This window comes from Pelophylax lessonae, assembly GCF_965119305.1.
Source record: "Pelophylax lessonae genome assembly, chromosome: 1".
NCBI lineage: Eukaryota > Metazoa > Chordata > Amphibia > Anura > Ranidae > Pelophylax > Pelophylax lessonae.
In genome coordinates, this window is record NC_138768.1 from 319,718,088 (window position 1) to 319,733,552 (window position 15,465).

The window sequence follows — 15,465 nt, forward strand, 5'->3', positions numbered from 1 at the left end:
TATTGGCCAAATTTGGTAAATTTGATGAGATTGGTTAAATGGGTCTAACTCCTGTATCATGCCCCTAAGGCTGCTATCAGGTGCGCTGATAGGGTCTGCCCTGCTTTCATGTTGGGACACGGGACTAGGCAGGGGTGCCCCCTCTGAACCGCTGGCTGCCCTGATCCGTGCCAATACCTCGATCACTGGATTTAGATATGGCAAACTACATGAGAAACTCATGTTGTACGCAGATGGCATGCTGTTCTTTTTGGGAGACACGGATTCCTCCCTAGAAGCAGTCATGTACACAATTTCACAGTTTGGCTGCTTTTCGGGCCTACCCATTAATGTGACGAAATCAGCTTTATTGTTATTGGATGGCGGATCGGGGCAGGCAGTTTATTTCCACCATCTCATCATTTATATATCTGGGGATTCATGTTACCTCAAACATATTGGACTATTGCCACCCTAAACCTTAATATAATCCTCTACTGTTCAGGTTTAGAGATAGGTGAACACCTGGAGTAAGTTGCGTCTGTCGGTAGTGGGCAGGATCAATCTGATTAAGATGATCTTGATGCCCCAGCTGCTGTATCCCCTGCACAACTCACCAGTGGTAGTTCCCCTAAAAACCTTCAGAATAGTTCACTCTATCTTCAGATTCATAATATGAAATAATGCCCCCCCCCCCTCCGTATTAGACTGGAACAACTTCAAAATCCCAAGGACAAGGCTGGCCTGGCACTCTCCAATCCCTGGCTGTATTACATTGCAGCCCAGCTACAACATCTTACCGGCCAGTTTTCAGTTCCTCCTGGTAGCTCCCATGGCCCATTATCATCAGCTACCTGTATTATGCTAAGTTTTACTGGAGCCAATGCCATCCCTAATGACTTAGAAGCCAGACTGTTCATAAAACTACATAAAACTTTTCCCACTTACAACCTTTTACATGAAAAGCTAAACTGCTGCAGGGGGTCGCAGGATTTACAGCCTACCACCCGATCTGGGGAAATAAATCATATGGGGAACTGTGCAAATTGCAGCAGGGTCTTAGATGGAAAGCTTAAGGTATGACTCATTTGAAACATATCTTTTACAATGGAAGCCTTCCTCCCTCTCCAACCCTCCAGGAGTGATTTAATCTCCTCTCCTAAATGCAATTTTACTACATTCAACTGCAACACGCGATTAGAGCTCAGGGTAATGAAACGCAGTGGCTTTTATCGCCAACCCCTATTTTCACATTGATTTCCTCAGCAGCACATGCTAAAGGTCTTATCTCTCAGTGTTACAATATGACTCAAATAAATTAAACTTGCTTTCATCAATAAAGTGACCAGTTCTTCTCTGTCCTCAGCAAAGGTTAGTCTAGCCTTTTGATTCTTTCTGCTAATGAGAGGTTTGGTCACTGCAGAATGGGCTTTCAGTCAAAATTCTTTTAATATGGTGAGACACTGTATGACGGGACAGATCCTTACTCTGTTCAGCGCTGAACTGGCGAGCAATTGCATCTGCAGTGTTGAACCTGATTGTCCATTGAGATTCTCTGCATTATCCTGTCTTCTCTTGCATTTGTCTTTTGTGGACTACCAGCCTTCTTGGGGGACTTGAATGAGTTTGTGATATTGTATAGATGCAATATTCTGGAAATCACAGATTTGGAATGACAAACTTCTCTTGCTATGGCTGAAAGGGTCATCCCTTTGGCCTTCATCTGGACAACCTGCTGCTGGATGGTTTTAGTCACTTTAGAACAACTCACCATCTTGCAAAGTCAGTGAAAACAGGAAAGTTAGGCTGCCAGTTAAATAGGGTTCGTCAGAAAAAGTATGGAATTAGCACAAGGTGCCATATTAACACCAATAACTGGGAGGTATCTGAAAGTGTTCTCTAATTTTGATTGATGTTCTTTTTTATTCTGTGCTTCAAAATATATGTAACTCATGAAACATGCTTAACAAAACTGCTTTTTTACTCCTGTTTTTTTTTTTTCCTCAAATAAAATTTTATTGAATGAACAATTTAAAAATCGTGCCAGTAGTACAGTCTCCAGCTCAGTCAAAATACAATACAACATACAGATTTAAAAGCATAAAAGTATTACATAGAAACATAATAAATCATAACCATTACCAGATACACGACTTGCATGAATATGCCCATAACCCCACACCCCATTACCCAAGGGTAACCTCTAAAACCAATTTGTAATTACCCTCTACCGGTCCATAGTCAAGTCCACTGGTGCTGGGCCAGGTGTGTCTAACCAAGGTGCCCATTGTTTGTTGAATTTATCATAGCAGCCTCTGTGCTGCAAAATATATTTTTCAAATCAGAACGTATGCCGCATTTGAACTAACCATTCCTTCAAGGTAGGGGAGTCGGCAGAGATCCAATGGTGAAGTATTACCTTCCGGGCTTGATACAATGCTCTCGCTATGGCCTTCCTGGGTGCATCCTCTATCTGTAGGTCACTCAGGATTACCAGCACACAGATTTTTGGATCCTCAGGTATATGTAACTGATAGACATTGGCAATGGTGGCAGTGACCTCTTTCCAATATCTATGCAGCTCTCGGCCTCCACGATAGGACCGGAGAGCCCAGGAGGGGGGTGGGACCCCCTAATTAGCCACGACCCCCTAATTAGCTACTCAGTTCACTTCTGCCAAAAAGAGAATCACTGGCTGCAAAAAATCAAAAAATGCAACCGATATCATCCCGGTTTTAGCACTGAACCCCAACAACGTACGGGTTTGTCCATTTGGGGGAAGTGGTTAAAGTGGTTCTAAAGGCAAAAGTTTTTTTGGGTAAAAGAAAACCTTCCACTGTCTGTGCTTCCCCCCCTAAAACACTTACCTGACATCACTCCTGATCCATCGCTGTCTTTGCTGGCATCCCCATTCTGCTCTAATCCTGCATTTACGGGCTTTACTGAGAGCAGCGGGAGCCATTGACTCCTGCTGCTGTCAGTCAAATCCTGTGAGGAGGGGATTGGGGCGGGCCAATGTGTGGTTTTTATGTCTATGGATGCACACAGCCTGAGTCGGGAGCAAGCCTGCATGAGTTCCCCAATAGCAAGCAGCTTCGAGTAGCAAAAGGAGGAGTGGACAGCACTGGCAGGGGACCATGGAAGGGGTTGTTTGGGACCGCTCTGTGCAATACTAGTGCACAGAGCAGGTAGGTATAACATGTTTGTTATTTAAATTAAAGTAAATGTAGCTTTACAATCACTTTAAATTCTGCCTGGTCTCCAGGAATGGCAGTTTGCAAACGTTTATAATGTCTTTTCTCGTGCAGTTTTTGCAAAAAAGATTAGTGCAAGGTGTACCAGGTAAAAGGTTTTATATTTTTAACAAAAGATATAAAAGCAAAATAGAAACAGACAACCAATTTTATTGGGTGTTTGGATTGAAATATCAATGAAATTATAAATAACACACTAATAGCCCTGCCCAGTTCAAAATCTGACATAAATGTATTAATCATGCATTTTTTGAAACCCTAACACATTTGCTATTGTAGAAAATGTTCTGAAGTTCTGTAATATTCTGTTTTCTGCAAACCACGTGTTGCATAAAAGTAGTGACAAATATATCTCATAAAATTTAAATATTATCAAAAAATTTATTGATTTCAGTAATTCAATTTAAAAAGTGAAACTCATATATTTTATATAGATGCGTTACACACTGAGTGAGTGATATATTTCAAGCATTTCTTTCTTTTAATTTTGATGATTATGGCCTACAGCTAGTAAAAACTTTTTTTAATACAGAAATGTTGGTTTACTGAAAAGTATGTCCATGTACAGTATAGTATGCACTCAATACTTGGTTGGGGCTCCTTTTGCATGAATTACTGCATCAATGCGGTGTGGCATGGAGGCAATCAGCCTGTGGCACTGTTGAGGTGTTATGGAAGCCCAGGTTGCTTTGATAGCAGCCTTTAGCTCGTCTGCAATGTTTTGTCTGGTGTCACTCATCTTCCTCGTGACAATATCCCACAGATTCTCTATGGAGTTTAGGTCAGGCAAACTTGCTGGCCAATCAGGCACAGTGAGACCATGATCATTAAACACGGTATTTGTACTTTTGGCAGTGTGGGCAGGTGCCATGTCCTGCTGGAAAATTAAATCAGCATCTCCATAAAGCTGGTCAGCGAAGGGAAGCATGAAGTGCTCTAGAATTTCCTGGTAGAGGGCTGTGCTGACTTTGGACTTGATAAAACACAGTGGACCAACACCAGAAGATGACATGACTCCCTAAATCATCACGGACAGTGGAAACTTTACACTGGACCTCATGCAACTTAAATTTTCTGCCTATCCACTCTTCCTCCGGACTCTGGGACCTTGATTTCCAAATGAAATGCAAAATTTGCCACAGCCTGCGATGATTTGGGGAGCCATGTCATCTGCTGGTGTTGGTCCACTGTGTTTTATAAAGTCCAAAGTCAGGGCAGCCCTTTACCAGGAAATTTTAGTGCACTTCATGGTTCCCTCTGCTGTGCTGACCAGCTTTATGCAGATGCTGATATTATTTTCCAGTAGGACTTGGCACCTGCCCACACGGCCAAAAGTACCAATACCTGATTTAATGATCATGGTATCACTGTGCTTGATTGGCCAGCAAACTCGCCTGTACCTAAACCCCATAGAGAATCTGTGGGCTCATTGAGAATTTTTTTGTCAAAGACATGTAGCTAAATACATTTTGGCCTAAATATATGACAAAAATTTAATATATTGGATATTTTTTAACTGTCAATTTTTCTATTAATATCGCAAAACATGAAAAGCGCAGAGGAGAAAGCTCTGTTTGTGGGGAAAAAAAAGGACGCAAATTTCGTTTGGGTACAGCGTTGCATGACCGCGCAATTGTCAGTTAAGGTCGCGCAGTGCCAAGTTGCAAAAAGTGGCCTGGACGTTAAGCAGGAAAATCCTCCGAGGCTAAAGTGGTTAATGCAGTAATTTATGAAAAAGGAGCCCCGACCAAGTGTTGTGTGCATACTATACTGTATATGGACATACTTTTCAGTCAGCCAACATTTCTGTATTAAAAATCCTTTTTTTTTTTGGGATTATGTAATGTTCTAATTTTCTGAGATACTGAATTTTGGGTTTTCACTAGCTGTAAGCCATAATTATCAAATTTAAAAGAAAAAAAATGCTCAAAATATATCACTCTGTGTGTAATACATCTATATAAAATATACTTTTCACTTTTTGAATTGAACTACTGAGATAAATTCACTTTTTGATGATATTCTAATTTTATGAGATGCTCATGTATGTATGCAGCTTCCTTACCAAAAAATTACAAATAAAAAAAAAAGGATTATAAATATATAAAATAAAAATGTTTACTTGCATTTGACATGACCTTATATTAATGACGTATTTCTTTCTTTTAGTTTTGCCATCTTATCAGCTGTGGTACTTAGAGGCGATCACCCTTATCTGGGTAAGATATAGCACATGCACACTGGCACTGCTTTATGTCTTCTGGTCTGCCATGCCAAAATGTTTGATTTTTAGCATAGATTCCACTACAAGAGCAGAGGGCTATATTCTATCTCACATTCAGCTGTATAATAGCTGTTTTATGAAGTGTAAGATACAGAAGTCATCTATGAATAAAGTCATCTACAGAGTCAGACAAACTTTCAACAACTATTAAAGGCTTTTTTACACCAGAGTTCAAAGCACACTGCGATCCACTGCAGGTGTCAAAATATTCCTAACTGCACCTCAACCACAGATTGCAAATGCAATGTGTTTGCCTGCATCGGATGGCATGGTACAGCAGCACCATGCAATTTGATGCAGTATGTTTTTCAAAAGTAATGCATGCTCTACTTTTTGTGCGATCCAGTGCGATTTTAGCCCATTCAAATGAGTCGTACAGGAATTTCACAGGAACATGGACTGTGCTCCTGTTTGATTCAGGTGTGAACTGGCCCTAAAAGGTATCGGTGGTAGCAATTGTTTCTCTTTTCCTCAAATACATGTGTTAGCGTGGCAGCCTCTTACTATAACCCCAACACATTAGTAAATCATGCCACAGGTTCAGTGTATTTTCGAAATGTTGCCTAATATCTTAAATATGGGACAACTTTTGGCTACCAAAGTGGAAAAGCCTAGGGGGAAAGACAAGTATAGTGTCAGCAGGCAAACTTTTGTTCTACCACTTACAAGACCAAATACTTTTAACAACAAAAATCATTTGGAATAGTCTGTCAAGCTTTGCTTGTATTTTGTTGCAGTTTTACAAATACTGTCTTGTGCAGTTATACTGTATATGTTCAGTATGCAATTTACCTATATTCAGCAGCTATAAGCAAGGCATAACTGAACAAGGGAGGATGTAGAAAAGGGTTCCTCTATAGGTGAAGTTCCAAACAATACTGTCACTGTCCCAGACTGAGAGTATCCATTTGAACTTGTATGAGGGTCTTGTATGGCTATCAAACAGTGTTGGGGAATACTCAAACATTCTGGGGAAATTATATTGCCCATATAGCCTACAAATAAAGTCATTCCAACAGAGCTTGGGTATAGCAAGCAAAGAAAATTAACAAAAAATGACTGGGTTAGCCTGGTTCTGACACCTTAATTCCCACTAGGATAAGTTCCTTGAAAGTTAATATGGGTGTCAACTGAACTACAAAAAGTTTCCACTGCAGCCCTCACTCTTATACTGTATGTAGATACTGTATTTTCTATCTTAGGCATCTAAGAAACTTCAAAAAGAAGATTAGTGCCTACTGCAGTAGTTACAGACAGACAATGCTTTAAGGCCAGTCCCTAAAGCTGACCATACACTAGTAGAACATCGTTCAAAATTTGATTTTCCAATTGTTAATTAGGTCAAATTGACATTCATTTTTGACCACAGTGATAGTGATGGGAAATTTTTTTCTTTAATGAATTTCTAACAATGAATGTCGTTTTTGTTTGGTACATCAGTTAAAAAATCGAATGTAAGAGCCGGTTCACACTGCCACGACCACTAAAGTCGCCTCATAAGGGGCGACTTCTAGCGCGACTTTTAGCGCGACTTTGGCGCGACTTAGCGCGACTTTGGCGCGACTTAAGCGCGACTTCAGTGCGACTTACGCGAGACGACTTTGTAGGACTTTGTATTTGGCCAATCAGAATATGATGTGTTGTGACCTAATTTCCCTTTCCTTTTTTTTTTTTTTTGCTAGCATTTATCGGGCATTTTTTGGGCGTCTTTGGAGGCAGGCATGTCTTTAGTGTCTGGGGGGGTCTAAAAAGTGTACCCGTGAAGTTTCAGCTCTGTAGCATGTCCAGAACCCCAAAAAAATTAGCATTTTTCTTATAATTATTAATACAGCAGTGTGGCGGATTCTGTACACCTTGCCTTTTTTCTTGCAGGCATTTATCTGGCATTTTTAGAGGCAGGCATGACTTTTTTTGTATTTAGTGTCTGGGGGGTCCAAAAAGTGTACCTGTGAAGTTTCAGCTCTGTAGCATGTCCAGAACCCCCAAAAAATTAGCATTTTTCTTATAATTTTTATTAGAACATTAATACGGCTTCTCTCCACCTGGCTTTTTTTCTTGCAGGCATTTATCGGGCATTTTTTGAGGCAGGCATGACTTTTTTTGGATTTAGTGTCTGGGGGGGTCTAAAAAATGTACCTGTGAAGTTTCAGCTCTGTAGCATGTCCAGAACCCCAACAAAAATTAGCATTTTTCTTATAATTTTTATTAGAACATTAATACGGCTTCTCTCCACCTGGCTTTTTTTCTTGCAGGCATTTATCGGGCATTTTTTGAGGCAGGCATGACTTTTTTTGGATTTAGTGTCTGGGGGGTCCAAAAAGTGTTCCTGTGAAGTTTCAGCTCTGTAGCATGTCTAGAACCCCCAATGAACCCACTGAACCCACACTTCTGTATTAATAATTATAAGAAAAATGCTTTTTTTTCTGGTTCTGGACATGCTACAGAGCTGAAACTTCACAGGGACACTTTTTAGACCCCCCAGACACCAAATCCAAAAAAAGTCATGCCTGCCTCAAAAAATGCCCGATAAATGCCTGCAAGAAAAAAAGCCAGGTGGAGAGAAGCCGTATTAATGTTCTAATAAAAATTATAAGAAAAATGCAAATTTGTTTGGGGTTCTGAACATGCTACAGAGCTGAAACTTCACAGGTACACTTTTTAGACCCCCCAGACACTAAATCCAAAAAAAAGTCATGCCTGCCTCAAAAAATGCCCGATAAATTCCTGCAAGAAAAAAAGCCAGGTGGAGAGAAGCCGTATTAATGTTCTAATAAAAATTATAAGAAAAATGATAATTTTTTGGGGGTTCTGGACATGCTACAGAGCTGAAACTTCACAGGTACACTTTTTAGACCCGTATTAATGTTCTAATAAAAATTATAAGAAAAATGCTCTTTTTTTCTTGTTCAATACCATTTTTATGGAAAGTCGGATCACATGTCGCTTCAATTAAGATAAGGAGGCGACTCCCATTGAAGTATATGGGACAAGTCGGATCACAGGTCGCCTCAAAGTAGTACAGGACCCTTTTCTGAAGTCGGAGCGACTTCAGTAGTGCCAATTAAGATGGCACTCATTGATTAACATGGCTTTTGTTATGTCAAGCGACCTGGGGCGACACAAGTCGCCTCATAAGTCGCCCTAGTGTGAATGGGCTCTTAAAGGCAAATAAAAATTTGAAGTACTTTGGAACAATATTCACTAAATTGTCAACTGAGAATTAATAAAATAATAGTGAAGCGCTTTCAACTAAACACTCTAAAGTAACAAGTGCAATGATAATACAAAAAAAAAAACTAATACACACACACAAAATAGTTCATATTTGAATCCTATAAGCAATGTATATAACACGCCAAAGAAGATCGATGATAAAAACGGTGCAAAAAAAAGTGCAAAAAACATTACAAAAAACATTAATAGTCAGAGTAATCCAATAGACCACACAATATCTGTGCATTTAAATGAGAAACGGAAAAAAACGGAAAAAAACAAAAAAAAACAAAGAACTTTCTCCAATCCACAATATCTTCAGAAGTGCGAAAAACCACCCCAGGTCCCCTTCATCACCCCATGTGGGCATTTGCTTACCTGATTCTGTGGACCCCACTAATATGTGAAGTCATATGCGCTTTGTAAGTATTAACTCAAATCCCTCTTCATTGCATGAAGCTGGTAACAGGTATGTTTTCAATAGCTGATAAACCAAGGAAAGAATCACAGACATCCAATAGTGCAGACTGCTTAATTCATATTAAAAACAAGTATCGAACTTACATGCAATAAATAATATCAGGCACGATATCATGTATATGGATTACATGTACTGTAAGTGCAATACCGGTGGTACTCCCTTATCCACAGCCCTGTAGGAAACCATGCACTTACACCACGGTGGGGCTATTGTGCCACTCTGACTCTGATGGTACTAGTTCCAGACAGTGCGCATGCTCGGAAACGCGTCAGTCATTACGCCGGAAGATCCTGTGGACAAGCATCACGGCGACCGTGCGGCCCAAGCCTCCATCTCACTGCGGTTTCACCCTGCTGTCCAAGCTTCCATCTCACTGCTGTGACACCCTCCACTTCCTGCTGGACAGGAAGAGGAAGAGAGGAGATGATTACAGACCCACAGTGATGACTCCAAGCCCCAGCCTCCACATGGACACCGGAAGGACCCATCTTGTCTGCTTATACTTACCTTGATGTAAGTTTTTATTACTTGTTTGCCATATTAAATCGCAGTCTTAACTCAGAGGCGCCTGTTTTCTCTTTTGTTTGTTACTAGTTCCAGTGTACCTGGGGAGGTGCCTCCTTTTGTCCCTTTAATAGAAAAAAGGATTTTGGACCTTTAAAATCCCATTCTTTTAGTACGTCACAACATACGGAGTGGGCAAAGGCAACAATAGCTAATATGCCCAACAGTAGTATCCCTCTTAACATACCAAGAAGAGAAATAACTGAAAAGGCCCTTACAGGGCTGCCTGTAGGACTTTATGACCAAAGGCATCAGATTAATGATTCAAGACTGTGGCTGCGGGTTAGACTCTCACATCCCTAACCACATCCAAGCAGTGGAGTGCATTCTTCTTAGGATGTTTTGGAGTCAGACAAAAGGAAGGTAACAATATGTCCCAATTCTAATGAAAAGTCAAGACCACCATAGGTAGGAAGGAATTATGTGGTCTTAATACCACCTTATCTTTGTAAAGCACATAAAAAGGCTCCTTCAGAAAAAAGCCATACACTTATACACCCTCATAATCGAGGTAACAGCCACAACAAAGGTAACCTTTTGTGATAGGAGAGGGAAAAAAATATATTGAATAGGTTCAGATGGTGGCCTCTAAAGGACCAACAACACAAGATTGAGGTCTTACAAAGTTACTAGAGAGCATACTGCTGAATCAATGTGACCACCCCCATGCACAAAGAGTCTGACCGAGGAATGGGAAGCCAGCGCTCTTGGAAAAAGCACTGCCAAGGCAGAAACCTGACGTATCGCAGTCCTCAGGGCGAAGGATAACACATGTGCTAGAGACTATTTCTTGGGATTAATATCAATATTATTCCTATTTTTATTATTATTAATATTATTACTATTAATATTAATATACAGGATTTAATAGCTCCAACAGTTTGTACAGCACTTTGCAAAATAAGGGAAGACAGTACAGTAACAATGCAATTCAATAAAAGAGGGTTAGGAGGGTCTGCTCCTGAGAGCTTCCAATCTAATAAGGAGGGGCAAGTGGAACAAAAAGGTAATCACTGTGAGGCAAGAGCTTATGGGGCACAGATACCCTCTCCAAATGGGCCCAGTCCTTGTGTAGGTCCTCTTCAGTATGAGGATGTAACAAAAACAACTTGGTTAGTTTGTGTGGTTTACAAGACCCTAACCCTTCTACCTTAGGCCTTAAAGGTTCTGGTACTGACAGTTTTACTGTAAGTTCATATGGAGCACCTCTGTGAGAATGCTCATTATGTTCAGTTGATCTGGAGACACACGAGAGGCCTGGGAATCCTCTTCAAAGAATTGGTCTCTCTCAGAGGAAAATGCTTACTCGAACCCTGCTTCCTCCCATTCCTCTTTATTCAGCCTGAGATATGGTGGTATGGGGAATTCGGGGAATTCACAAGACAGCTCCTGTGGGAATGGAAATCTGAACCATTTATGATCATCTCTTGTCAAATCTTTAAGGGTATCTGCTATCTGTTCTGATACAGTGGAAAGGTGTCTGAGAATTCCTCCTTGGACACAAAGGTCCCTGAAGACAGAGCTCCCGAAGGAGTTAGTAAGAAACTGAATGTTTTCTGAGAGCCTGCTGCCCCAAAAATGAATTTGTAAACTGAAGACTATCTTCTGAAATAGGAGAGCCTATTCCCTTGGACCTGACCCCTTAGTGCCAGTTATGCCATGCTTGCCAGGCTCATAAGGGGACACAATAATCAATCTTTAGCAATAGCACAAAGAAAAGGAGGGGATAGGTAGATAGGTAGACTCAGTGTCCTACCACCTGGAGGCTGTTGGGTCTCCAGTTGTGTCATGACCTGTGCTGTGTAGAAGCTCTAGCAACATGTGTCCTGCTCAACTGATGTCCTAATTGAAAAGGGAACCGATTCAAAGATGGTGCTCGCACATGTGCAATGCATCCTCTCGGACACACATGCACAGTGTATCCTCCTGGGCTGCGCCTGAGCAGTAGCACAGTCTGGCGGGTTGCACTTGCGCAGTGGAACCTCCAGACCATTCCTGCAAAGCAAAAGGCACAAGAAAGGGATCAATGTGTCCCTGTGCAATGGATGCTTACATCGCCCTATAGTGGTGCTAGCCAGCCAAGACCTGCCACTCACATGCACAGCAGGGGAAACACAGGGGAACACTGCCCACCTTTCAATCTCTTCAGCGCTGAAACAGCAAGGTGACAACACCAGGGGGTCCTCCACAACAGGGGCACTTAATATACATGGAGCAAAGCCAAAAACCGGCTCAATCTTCACCTTCTCCAGGATAATTATATCCAATAGCATTTTTAAGGGACTTGCTTCTGCCACAGATGCAACAGTCTGCAAAAGTGAGCAACATGCAGGATGCAGTGCCAATGAAACTTACGGATCACAGGCTTATGGGTACTTTTCCTTAGGGGGTATAAACATCCACAGGGACCTATCTAGATAACTGCCACTGCTTTGGAGAACCAAGGTTTAACAGAGAAAGTCAGTTCAAGAAAAAAATCCAGCATCAAAGCAGAAAAGTCTCTCTTAGCAGAGAGCAACAGGTCCATCACTTACACACATTAGCAAAAAACTAAGGCAGTGCTGGGAGTGGGGGAGGGATATGATGCGCGGTGTCAAGCATTGCTAATTGCCAGTGTCCAATCACCTGGAGGTGGAAAATAACCCAATAGTTTAAAAAAAAACTCTCCTGAGTACTGTGAGGTATGATTCACTGAGTAAAGAATAAGGCCTAATGGTACTTGAAAATATTCACTTTCATGTTTTACTTCAATTTGGCAGTTCAGAGTTCTTCATTGATAAGAGTGTGTGTACTTCATGGTCAGCGACCTGGATTTGAATCTTTGGAGAATATAAACTCTGTGAAGTATCTAAAAGAGGCCATTGCATTTACTAAGCTTTGCTGGGATAATGACAAGCGACAAAGACCTTCTTTCCGTGGCAAGTAAAGTTTCTTTTTTTTTTTCTTTTTTTTTTTCCCAATAAAAAGTTTCTTTTTAATCAAGAAAGCAGTCAAGCTTGAGTTAGAGGATGAGTAAAATTATTATCTTTCTACAGATTGCTGTGAACAATGGGGAAAATTTATATCTGACTACGAAGACAGGGAGATTAAAAATGCTGTAAAAGCTGTACAAAACATGATGGTGAGTAACATGATGGTCATTTTAAACAAACTGTTACTGAAAAATGTAAAATTGGAATGACACCCCAGCCATTATTAATTTGCAGTATTTCATTAGGTTCAAATTGTTAGTAAGGAGCATACGCAGCACATACAGGGCTGTCTTTAGTATTGAGTTGTATAAAGTACTCAAAACCCATACTTGAGTAAAAGTACAAGTGCTCGATCAAAAAGTGACTTGAGTAGAAATGGAAGTGCTCGATCAAAAAGTGACTTGAGTAGAAGTACTAAAGTATTCAACATTTTTTGTACTTAAGTATTGCAAGTAGTTTTTTAAAAAATTTTGCTACTCAAGTACTGAAAGTAAAAGTACCAGTAGTTTTGAAAAAAAAATTGCTACTCAAGTACTGAAAGTAAAAGTTCAAGTACAGTGTTATGTAGTTATTAAAGAACGAAGTCAAAAGTTTGAACATCATATTGTTTTTATTATTTCAAATGCAGCTTTTATTTATACATACAGTAGCATTTATTTTCGTATGCGCTGATAATACACATGTTTTGAGCTTTATGAAACCTGCCATCTACTGTTCTGGCAGTGGTAATTTTTATAATAGTAACGAGTAACTATGCAGCACAAAAAAAAAATATCGGAGTAGAAGTATTGAAACCATCGAAAAAAATGTAGTGAAGTAAAAGTGGAAGTAGGAGAAAAAAATTCTACTCCAGGAAAGTACAGATACCGCCTTTCGGTACTTAAGTACAGTAGTGAAGTAGTTCTACTTAGTTACTATACATCTCTGGACCCTGGGCAAATATTTTCTTGGGCCCTACCAAATGCACTTATCAACTATTTGTGGGCAGTGCGGGTTCAAGGGGCAGTTGCTTTTTCCCCACAACAATGGCTGGGCCCTGGGCAGCTGCCCCTTTTGCCCTATGTTAAAGACGGCCCTGAGCACATATCTATAATAGATTAAATATTCTGATAGTTTGTGTTTGTGAGATAATCTAGTTTTCTTTATTATTCAGGAATGTTCAATATGCGCCTGTCTTATATATTGGTGCAGGATTCACATACATTTAGTCTTTATACACTATGATATACTGAGTCAAACGGCTTAAAAGTGGCCCTATTTTATTTCTATAGCTTGCATATTATTGGTGTGGCATTGTTCCTGCTCCTATCTCCTTAGCACTACACATCCTCTTCATCTGCCTGCAACCCCCTGAAAAACCTTTGCAAACAACTATACACCTGAAATCTAAAAATATGTCTTCCCCCCCTCCCGCTTTCTTCTTGTGACAACGTGTTTGCCTTGTGATTGGTTGCTTTGGCCCAAAGAACTGCATTGTGGAAGGCAGGGTGAGTGTGTCTATAGGCACCCTACCCAAAAATTAAGGTTTTTCGTGGGGCTGCAGCAGTTAGTAATGGCAAGGAACCTTGTTGTGTCTGTAGTATATCCTGATTTCTATTCTATGTTACTAGGTATTGGGACAATAAAGTTTTCCTTTAAAAGAGAAATGTGGGCAAACCTTCTCCTTAGAGTCACAGGAGCATATTTGCTATTGCTCTCCTGTGACCCAGAGTCTGCTGTTGCTGGACCCTGACAATATTTTGGGCAGGGCTGTTTTTAACACAGGGCAAAATGGGCAGCTGCCCCGGGCACAGTCAATATTGTAGGGCCCAAAGCAGCTGCCCTTGAGGCCGCACACAGTTGATAAGTGGATTCAGGAGGGCCCAAGAAAATGTTTGCCCAGGGTCCAATCAATATTAAAGACGGCCCTGATTTTGGGGTTTCACCTAGCTGCCTGCTTAACAGGTGGCTTCACTTTTAAGCGTGTGTCAGAACCAACCTATTCCGCTTTCTTCCCAACCTGGCACTTTAGTGAGCGTTGGAGTAGCAGAGTGGAGAGCGGTGACTGACAGTCACAATTCTTCTCCCTGTACAGACTGAAAGCTGACTGATTAGAGGTAATGTGATTGCTCAGTTCTCAGTCTTAGAGTCATCATGGAACAGCTGCAGCATGCCAATGCTTGAGCATTGGAGGTGAGCATTTCTTCCATACTTCTACCTTTAATGCAGACAAGGGAATTAAGTGTATTTTTTTACTGCATGGATATACCATGAAGCATCAGTTAGCACCAATAGATAATGTAGGCCTATTTTTTTTTCTTTAAATCCTCTTCATGGGATGTGCTGCTCGACAAAACACTAAACTGCACTCTGATACCTTTTTTTTTTTCCTTTTTTTTCTTGGAAGCCAACAAGATAGGTGTTTGCCCTAAAATCTTGATTTTGATATAGCTAAACTTATTTTATTTTATTAAAGGATTGTCCTTTTTCAGCCATTTCTAATCACTGTACCTTCCAGGTCTACAGTTGCGCTTCCTAAAAACATTGCTTCTTTATATATTATGCAGCATTAGCTATTCTTTGTGGTGCCCCATAAAACAACATAAACAGCTATTAAAAAGATTCAATCCAGATGTACTATTCTATGGAACTGGATAGCCCAGAGTGTACTGCCCCTTGACCGCTGTACCATTTATCGACTTCTGTTACTGACTTTCGATGATGCCATATTATTGCAGC

General features: G+C 40.6%; 1 protein-coding gene across 1 annotated transcript in view; it reads left to right on the forward strand.

Moving 5' to 3' along the window:
* RIPK3 (receptor interacting serine/threonine kinase 3) overlaps positions 1 to 15,465 on the forward strand; it is a 94,735-nt gene that overhangs the window by 44,758 nt on the left and 34,512 nt on the right. The window contains exons 6-8 of the mRNA XM_082244632.1: positions 5,403 to 5,452; positions 12,535 to 12,690; positions 12,811 to 12,896. Of these exons, the coding sequence (XP_082100758.1) occupies positions 5,403 to 5,452; positions 12,535 to 12,690; positions 12,811 to 12,896 (292 nt within the window). The remainder of the gene's footprint in view (positions 1 to 5,402; positions 5,453 to 12,534; positions 12,691 to 12,810; positions 12,897 to 15,465) is intronic.